The sequence below is a fragment of the Sprattus sprattus genome (assembly GCF_963457725.1).
Source record: "Sprattus sprattus genome assembly, chromosome: 7".
NCBI classification, from domain to species: domain Eukaryota; kingdom Metazoa; phylum Chordata; class Actinopteri; order Clupeiformes; family Clupeidae; genus Sprattus; species Sprattus sprattus.
This window is the reverse complement of record NC_137926.1, coordinates 11043505-11052768: the sequence shown is the minus strand read 5'-3', so window position 1 is coordinate 11052768 and position 9264 is coordinate 11043505. Positions and strand designations below refer to the sequence as shown.

The window sequence follows — 9264 nt, the reverse complement described above, 5'->3', positions numbered from 1 at the left end:
ATTTTAGTCACAAACCATTGTAACATGACTGTTTCTCAGCCTATTAGTAGCACTTACTTATTTACAGCACCAGATTCACAGCTTTTACTTCATACTGATATTAATCCAGTCTTTAAACTTTGAAGTAATCCCAGCCTGAATTAAATGCAGATATTCTCATTGATGGATAAATCACGATGAAATTAATATATGCTCATATTTCTTCTTGATATATTGTTGCGTACAATGATTCAGGGACATTTACACAATGTTTACACATAGAAATGAACACCCAAGTTGACATGTCTAGTAGTGGTATTACACATCTAGTAATTCATCTGATGGTATGGTCATCTGGAAATGTCATCAGAAACACTGTTAATAGTCATCATGAAATGGGTATTCCGGATGGTCACTCCACCTGTTTGGAAAACAGGAAATTGATGACAATGTCGTGAGGAAAGTAGCAGTACTGCAATATTAATCTTTGCAAGGACAGAACTTACATGAGAAGCTCCACAAAACGGATGTTTTTATTTAGTCCTTCAATTGCTTTCATTTCTTCATCAGTGAGCGAAAAGTCAAATATCTACAAAATAGCAGAGAGATGTATAAGAAATTACTATATCCTGTGAGTGAACATGAGATTCATGATCAAGCAGCTGCTGCGACCACCAAAGGTTGGCCAGCATAATATCCAAAATGGTAATCATATCATGGTAACAAAGGATGGTCCCCACACTGGATTTGCGCAGTCACCTGGGGTCAGGGAACATACTGAGGTGTGAGTGACTGCATAGTCATATTGATGGAGAAATGTAATACATTGTTATTCTATTTTTAATCTGAAAGTTTACAAGCTTACATGTACTGAATAAGGAACCATCTCTTGCGATATGAATGATTGTGACACTTTGCTGAAGTGATACATGTTGGCAACATTCCAGGTGATGTAGTAGGAGTTTGTAGATGGAAGAGTGAAGTCAGTAAAAGTCACAGGAGTGGAAAGGCATTCATCACAAACATGTTGTGAAGGACACGAATGAGCAGAAAAGATACAAAGGCAACTACTGATCAGACAAGGGTCAGACAAGGGTCAACATCTTGTCTCAGAATAATGTCCCGTCCTGCTTATGAAACATGTTTTGAGGAACTATATGAACTATATACACTGGCTACGCCCAGCTCATCTTTGGAGTTTTTTCATGATATTTGGTTGTGACACTCTCCCTCTTTTGCAAAAGTGCTGATTGAAAATCTGATTGCTGGTCTCTGTCTCATTAATATTAACATCTTTATATTAATTTATCTAACACATATATAATATAAACATAGTATGGGAATGGGGTAGGCCATTGAGAACCATCTCAGTCAGAGAAACCTGATTATCATACAGAACAGCAAAAGGTTTCCAGACCTGTTTGCATTTGGAGCCTAGCTCATTTACATTGAAAGCCTAGGGGGTGTCTAAACAGTATACTGTATATTGCTAGAGTTGGAGATGCTTGTGATTCAGATCTGCACCGCTGAATCCGGAGTATGTTCCACGTACTTCGTTACTGCACTTAACTGGAATAAACACAGATTGCTGCATCAACCACAAAAGAAACATTGTTTTTCTTACAAGAAAGATTGCGCAATCAAACATAAAGAAACTTCCTTTGGTCTGATTTCAAAGATTTAACAATGATGTAACACCTCAGTCCCACCCAGTCCACCTGCTTACATCAAACGTTTCAAGGGTAACTGTCTAGCAGTAGATAGATCACTTCTCCCTCCAACCTTTCATATGATGCTCATGTCTTAATTATGCATTCTGACTTTTGAGAGATGACACTGTCATTTTGGCCAACCTGAAAGTTTTCATCGATGCGTTTGCCAGTGAAGCTTTTCGGGATGACCACCACACCTCGCTGTACATTGAAGCGTAGGGCCACCTGTGCACTATTCTTGTTGTACTTCCTGCCAATGTCCACCAACACCTCGTCCTCCAACATTGGTGGGCATTTTAAGTTGACCCTAAATAAGAGCACAGTCATAGTCAGCTTCTAAGTAAACATTACAGATTCAGTAGGACTTTTATTTCCTTCCTTAATAATACTGTTTACTTGGGATTTATAACACATCTAGGAAGTGGATTAAAGGCTTATCTATAAAGCTACAGTTCGGGTTTAGTGATAATGTGCTTCATTAGTACCAGGATGCATCTCGTGAAGTCCCCAGTGGACTGTAGCCCACAATCACAATGCCATTCTGCCTACAGTACTCCAGCAGTTTAGGCTGCGTGAAATATGGATGACACTCAACCTGTGTCAAAATATAAGACACACCATTAATTCATATAATATATCATGGAACAAGCATGTAACTACAATCACATTGGCAGTGTTGTGTTACATTCCCATAGTAATCCCTTTTTGGGCGTCTCTTAATAGTGTCTATAGTATAACATATAGAAGAGAAATATCTTCATACAAACACGTAATGCACATGTATTGTACTTACTTGATTAGAGACAGGTCTGTGTTTCAGTCCTGGCTTTTTCAGTATAAGCTCTAGTTGCCTGCGATTAAAGTTTGACACTCCCAGCGACTTCACTAGTCCAGCGTCTTTGCAAGCCTCTAATGCCTGTTTAGAGTCAAGTTAGTCAAGTTAGTCTTAAAACAGAAGCTCTACCTTTGAGAAGCTCTTCAGAGAGCACCTCCATTCCTAACTTGCACTTCTACTAGTACTTAACTTGCACTTACAGCCGTTACATTCCTGCACTTTTCTTTTATATTTCTTATTTATTGTTACACTAGGTCTCTATTGCTCGTAGCTTAACTGTTCTCTCCCTTGAACGTTGCTTTGGACAAAGCGTCTGCTAAATGACTAAATGTAAATGTAACAACATTAACAACGCACAAAACAAGGAGCAAAACACAGATCTAATCATGGCATGCACTTTGTACGCAACCTCGGTTTTATTGCTCTGGCCTTGACGCGGAGGCTGTTTAACACTGACTGCTATCATTAACATATTATTCATACCATCGTTTCGTAGATTAACCCAATTCATTATCCAAATACGTCCAACCTCAGGACTTTACGGAAAAAGACTGCATCATCAGACAGATTAACAAACAGATGTTCACTCACTTCCCACGTGGCACAGAGATCTGCGTCATGGTAAATGTACTTCCCATTCTCATCTTTAGGGTAAAACACATCTCCTGGCTAGGAGAACAGCATACAGAAATAATCATACACTGTATGGGCAAAGTAAGATTTTACCTTTGTGCAACTCTTGCACAAAAATTAACATCAGAACTGAGAATACTGCATCTTACATTGTCTTTGATTATAATATCAGACAGAAGCTTGAACACAGATACAATCCGATCTAAATGATGCATATGACTATTACAACATAAGGGTTCTTTGCTGACCTTGAAAGCAATGGGAAGCTCGATTATGTAGAGATCTACATAATCGAGCTGAAGTGTCTTGAGAGTTTTCTCCAAGGCAGGTCTAACCATTGCTGGAGGGTGATAAGTGCACCACAGCTGTCAGGGCAGGTGGTGACAGCCAGGGTCAATGATAGGTCACAAAAGATTACGCACGTTTAATCTTTGAATATGAATTTTTAAGCAGTTATGTGACCAGCAACCCACAAACAATAAATTACATACCTTTCCACAGTAATAGATGTCCTCTCGTTTTACCGTTCCATCAGCTATTTTCTCACGGATCGCCTGGCCAACTTCATGTTCATTGAAGTATACAAGGGCGCCATCAAAGTGTCTGTATCCCACATCTATGGCCAGCTTCACAGATTCATAAGCAGTACCTTTAGGTGTCTGATTAAAAAAAAAGATGCAGAACACCATTTGTATATTTTAAACAGAAATTGAATCTTACACACAACATGAAGGTTCCAAGTCATTAAATGGCAACCAAAATGGCCCATGTGAATTAAACAGGTAATTTAATTTTAAACAGTTTTGTATATGTTTGAATTAAGAAGTGCATTTGCTTAGTGTGTATGCATGTATGTATGTATGTAGGCTACATGGTGAACATGTGGATGAGTGTAAGACTGCAGAGTAGAGACAGACAATCTTAAACATTGGCTTGAATATTGCCATGAATATCATATTTATCATATCATAGTCTTACTGTCCGTGGGTCCCCATATGTCCCCAGTCCCATGAGGGGTATGGAGTTCCCATCACTCAGAGGAACAGAGTGGCTCTTTGCCGTTAGGTTCATCGCTCCTCTCAAAATGTGGAATGTATGTCTGTTCAGACAGACCAAACCAAGTTAATGGGTAATGTATTAACCTACCTTTGCTCCTGTGTTTCTCCTCCTTTGCACACATGTATAGTTATAACCTGAGGTGAATGACTCCTAATGGTTCATTTCTGGTGGGATATCGTGGGTGGAAGCATTTCACAAGCCAGAGCAAGTTGACGTTGTCAGACTTAATTCCTGATTTGTCTTTTTGATACACCGGCAACGTATGTGCAATTATGATCCCTCTTTAATTAAAGATTAAGATCTGTAGGTTCTAAAACAAAATCATATTCGAAAATATATCTGGACTCCCCCTATAATAGTTGTTCTATTCAAATATATGTCCGGCGTCAGGCATGGTGTCCATAAACCATGCATGACGCGTTTTACTGCGCCTCACAGTCAACCGATAGAACACCGTTAACTTTGGAGCGCCTCGCGGTACCTATGGATATTCTGTCACCTTCTTGGTGGGTGAGACTGACAAACGTAGTGTACTTTATGGACACGTTTTTTTTTAACAGTAGGACAACAGATTTAAAACAATGACAAACAAATGTAGGCTATAGCATAGAATATTAGTGTTTTCGCAATGAATGCCCCCTTAGTAGCTTAACCCTGTTAATGAGGTTGAGGGATAAAACGACACAATAGGCTACAACTGATCAAAGTAACCCATTTAGTGACCTTTCTGCTCGCACGTCATGGTTAGTAGGCTATGAAACTGTTTCAATTTTAGAGAAGTTGGGTTTCAAAAAGCACATAAAGCTATAGACAACAATAGCTATAGACTACAATAATTAAACCTACTTACAAAGCAGCGAGAGTGGATGTGTCTCCTCAGGGATTGTTGATTATTCTTTTTTTGCTGAGGTGGACAGTGTGCATGCCATTGTACAGTTACTAGGTGGAGTCTCTCCACGCAGCTGCCACATTTGTTTTGGGAGGGTCCATCATCAGCATGTTCTGAGTCAAAGTAACTCTCTTTTTACTCTTTTTGAGGTATGGTTTTATAGGCAAGTGGTACCGTCCTCAAATTCATTTTGATAGCATATGGCATATGCTATCAAAATGGTCATGGTAAGGACAGATAAACACATGTGTTTTTCCCACTAGCCATGCAGGATATGCCCTATGTAGTTCTGTACCAGGCTGGAATACCCTGAAAAAATGTAAGAAAAGCTTTCACACATGACATTGCCAGCTATACTGCCTAAAGATACCAATTATTGTGTTGGCAAGCTTCTATTCAGTGTCAACCTAGCTGTTGGTGGTGTTTGCAAGCACTGTAAACCCAGACAGTTCTACTAACTCATTAACATTATGTATTAAGTACTTAAAACCTGGTATTTAGTTGACCATACTTAAAATGTATTAGTTTTCTGAGCAAGTGCAGACGTTGTATTGGAATGTATTTGTTTGAGTTAACATTGCCTGATAACTCCAAAAATGTTAGTAGCTGACGTCATCAACGTCGTTGAGAACATCATTGCAAAGCTCTTGTGATGAGAGACGGACACAGCAGACTTAAGGTAGAGGAGACGTTTAGTAATCCAGAGGTTGGAAGGTTGCTAGTTCGATTCCCAATTCCCCCTTACCAAGTGTAGAAGTGTGAGCCCCTAAACTGCTCATGATCTATAAATGCAAAATTCCTTGTCAATCGCTTTGGATAAAAGCGTCTGCTAAATCACAGATGTAAATGCAGTGGCAACACTGGGAAGGCGGTCGACCAATCACAGTTCTCTCTACAGTAAAAGCTTGCACAAAAACTTGTAAGGGCGTAATTACTAGTTTGAGAAAGACCCAGAGAAACACAAATATCTAATATGAGTTCAGAGAACTCAAAAATTATGAAAATGATAACACAAAAAATCTAAATAGCCGATGTATAATTTTTTAGTTAAGTTTACTTGTACTCAAATTTTCTTATGTAATCGGTTACATCAAAAGTTTTGAGTTCTCTGAACTTGTTCAGGTTTACAGTGAGGGCTTTGCATACCTTTTAGATAGTTAGCTTGCTAGTTTTGGAACAGAACTCATTCTCTCATTTGTATCATCATCATAACTAGAAATAGCAGCACAAAATCCTCATGTCAAAAACTGTGAACTGAGAATGTGAGTGTAATGTCAAAAACACTTGTTGCCCAGATATTCACTAAAGTAGGCATGCTAACCACCTTTGTACCTCAAGAGGCACTAGTGAGTTACTGTAGTGAAAATAACAAGGCTATAAGCAAGGATGCGGCCATGGGCATTAGCCTAAATCACATGTGTCAAACTCAAGGCCCGCGGGCCTGATCAGGCCCGACAAGCCATTTAATCTGGCCCGCGGGCCTGATCAGGCCCGACAAGCCATTTAATCTGGCCCGCCAGCTCCTCAGAATGTTGCAAAAAGTTCCATTGATTTGAATGAGCAACGATGACATTTTATTTGGTTTGCCTAATTTTACCTCAGGATTAATAAAGTATCCATCTTTTTATCTATCAGAGCTTGTCTGCCGCGGCCGCTGGTATGTCGAACGCACCACAAATACTGCAAGCCTACAATGCACTGTCCCCGCGTTGGTAGCATACGTCAATTTAGGGAGCGCTTGCCCCACTGTCCGGCCCTCAACTTACACCCATTTTTTTTTATTTCGGCCCTCTGTGTATTTGAGTTTGACACCCCTGGCCTAAATGGTCAGGATGGTGTTTTTGAATCTCTAAATTCTCATTTCAGAGGCTAAAATCATGACAGGTGAAGTGTTTGTTAATAAGTGGACAAATGGAATGCTTTATCTCCTGAGCTACAGCGCCTCAATCCCTTTTCAGGGAAGGGGGATTGATAAATCAAGGACAGACATACAGTACATGACAAATTAGATTGTTTGAAAGACGTCAATTACTGATGACACAACAGTGTCACCTCTTGCTAGAGCAAACTGAATATTATAATCCAATACAGCAAAACAAAAAACAACAATTGTCATCAGAGAAATAACAAATCCCTTTCGGGAGTAAGAACCCAGAGGGTTAGGGTTGGGATTGGATACAAACACAGGTTAGGGTAAGGGAAGGGGTTGGGACTGTGAGAGCCCCCTTGGATTGTGATACCAGATTAGGGTAAGGGAATGAAATGGGATATGAACCCTGGTCACTTTTGTTGAATGAGCTGCAGATACAGTAGATGGACCCACCAGCCAAAACATCGATCCTGATGCATCTCAAGCTTGAGCCATGTTTTGACAAACCTATATTAAGAATGCTTGCTAAAATTGCTTGAGTCATGTTTGACCATAATGAATGCTGGCTGAAACTGCTTGAAGAGTGAAATGTGCATACTTGCTGTGTGAAGATATGCTTATACACTGTGTGTGTAAAAAATGTTTTCGTGCGAAAACCTGCTATAGAACAATGTATGTGTTTAAGTGTAATGAAATATTCTTGAGTGTCTGTTGAAATGTGCTAAAAAATTAATCTTAGAGAGAGGAAACATATATGCAACAGGAAACAGGCATTAAGCAATCAACTGCAGATTTATGACCAAGTATGGCAAATAACTGAAGGCCTGCAGGAAGCAGGAGGTTGTAACAAGGAGAGCACACCGGTTGTTCTCGCTCTTGTGTTGGTGATTTTAACATCTTACGATAGAGTAAGGATCCCACTTTGAAGAAGTGGAGTTTCTTTTCAGTTAGAAAGTATGATTTAATGGGAGGACCCTTTGAGCTTGCGAGTAGTTAACTTTTGTTTGTATTTTGTCCTCTTCGTAATAAAACTTTCTTTCATGGAGTGAAGTCTCTCCCCACACCTCCCTTTATACACAAAGTCTGATTCAGCAGCCTGTTTTCTCTTTTTCAGAGAATGCGAATTAAGTGATCTGATGGTGAATACATAGATCTCTTTTCGTACCTCTTCTTAAGGATAATACAATAGGGCCTGGTGTACTAACAGGTTCCGAATTTAGTCTGTAAAGAGTTGTGTGGCCTATAACCGCGAGGGTTGACCGTGGGAGCTGGTTGAAAAAATGCACTAGCGTTTGAAACGCACATGGTAAACAGTAGGTGGACACAAATAAGCGAAAACTCTACACCTTAGGCACCAAAACATCTTGTGACAACAGGATTTTTCACGTAATACAGGTTAATTCAGGTCTGCAAGTAGTCTGTGAGTGCCTCAGCTAGCACCACTGGCTCACTTTTTCAGCAATCCTCAGACAACTCCTTCAAAGCATCTGTTGAGTGACTGTCTTTTGAAAAACCAAAATCTAACACTTATCTCCACTGAGAATGAGGCCAGAGGAAGGATGCAAATAGGAATGCACCTCTTATCTCCAGATAAAGCAGACGCTAGGCATTCCTCAAAATGTGTTCTTCTCTGCAGTTGCGTTCCCATGGACTTGAGAAACGTCATCAGTCACAGCCTAAGTATTGTTCCAATTCAAAGGTACATCTAGCCAAGTACAGAATAAAAGCCTGAAAGTGTTCTTGATTCGTGGGCTTTATCAAAGAATCATCTGGAAGTGACTTGTGTGGACTTGTGAAGTCCAGTATCCAAGAATGCATTTCACACTAAGTAGCAACAGTGGAACAGACACATAACTGTAAGTTTTGTATTTACCTTTTTTGTACTCTTCAGGCAGCAAACACAAACACAACTACTTCCACCATAACTACGAACTCCCACATTTTTTTTTCCAGCAATTGGCCCCCTTTGAAAGGCACACATTGTGTATATTTAATTTTATCAAATTTGTATTATTAAGTTGTTTTACAACTATACAACAATCATTTTACACAATATTTTTTTTTTAAAGTGAAAGTGAATGCAGGCAATTTGGTGTATTAAATGTTATTTCATTGTAAAGATCAATTACAGTGAAGATAAAGGTGAAAATGCAGGGGGGGGGGGGGCTGATGTTTGGGAGCCAATTTGAGCTGTGCTGTCAGCAAAAGTACAAGAATGCTCCTGTCCCAAACACAGATTGAGCAAACTGCACCCTCCTGTTCAGTCCAGGCTCCCAAGGTGAACTTG

At 39.7% G+C, this 9264-nt stretch overlaps 1 protein-coding gene across 1 annotated transcript; it reads right to left on the bottom strand.

The window, feature by feature from the left end:
* Positions 1–357: 357 nt before the first annotated feature.
* Positions 358–5089, bottom strand: LOC308368051 (aldo-keto reductase family 1 member D1-like; the record flags this gene model as incomplete). Its single annotated transcript, XM_080842097.1, has 10 exons — positions 5065–5089; positions 4138–4258; positions 3651–3818; positions 3408–3524; positions 3118–3195; positions 2485–2607; positions 2177–2286; positions 1833–1998; positions 486–568; positions 358–400 (listed from the first exon to the last, which is right to left on the bottom strand). Exons 2-10 carry the CDS (start codon positions 4228–4230, stop codon positions 358–360), a joined length of 981 nt encoding a protein of 326 aa, XP_080698223.1. The 5' UTR covers positions 4231–4258; positions 5065–5089.
* Between the last annotated feature and the right edge of the window lie 4175 nt (positions 5090–9264).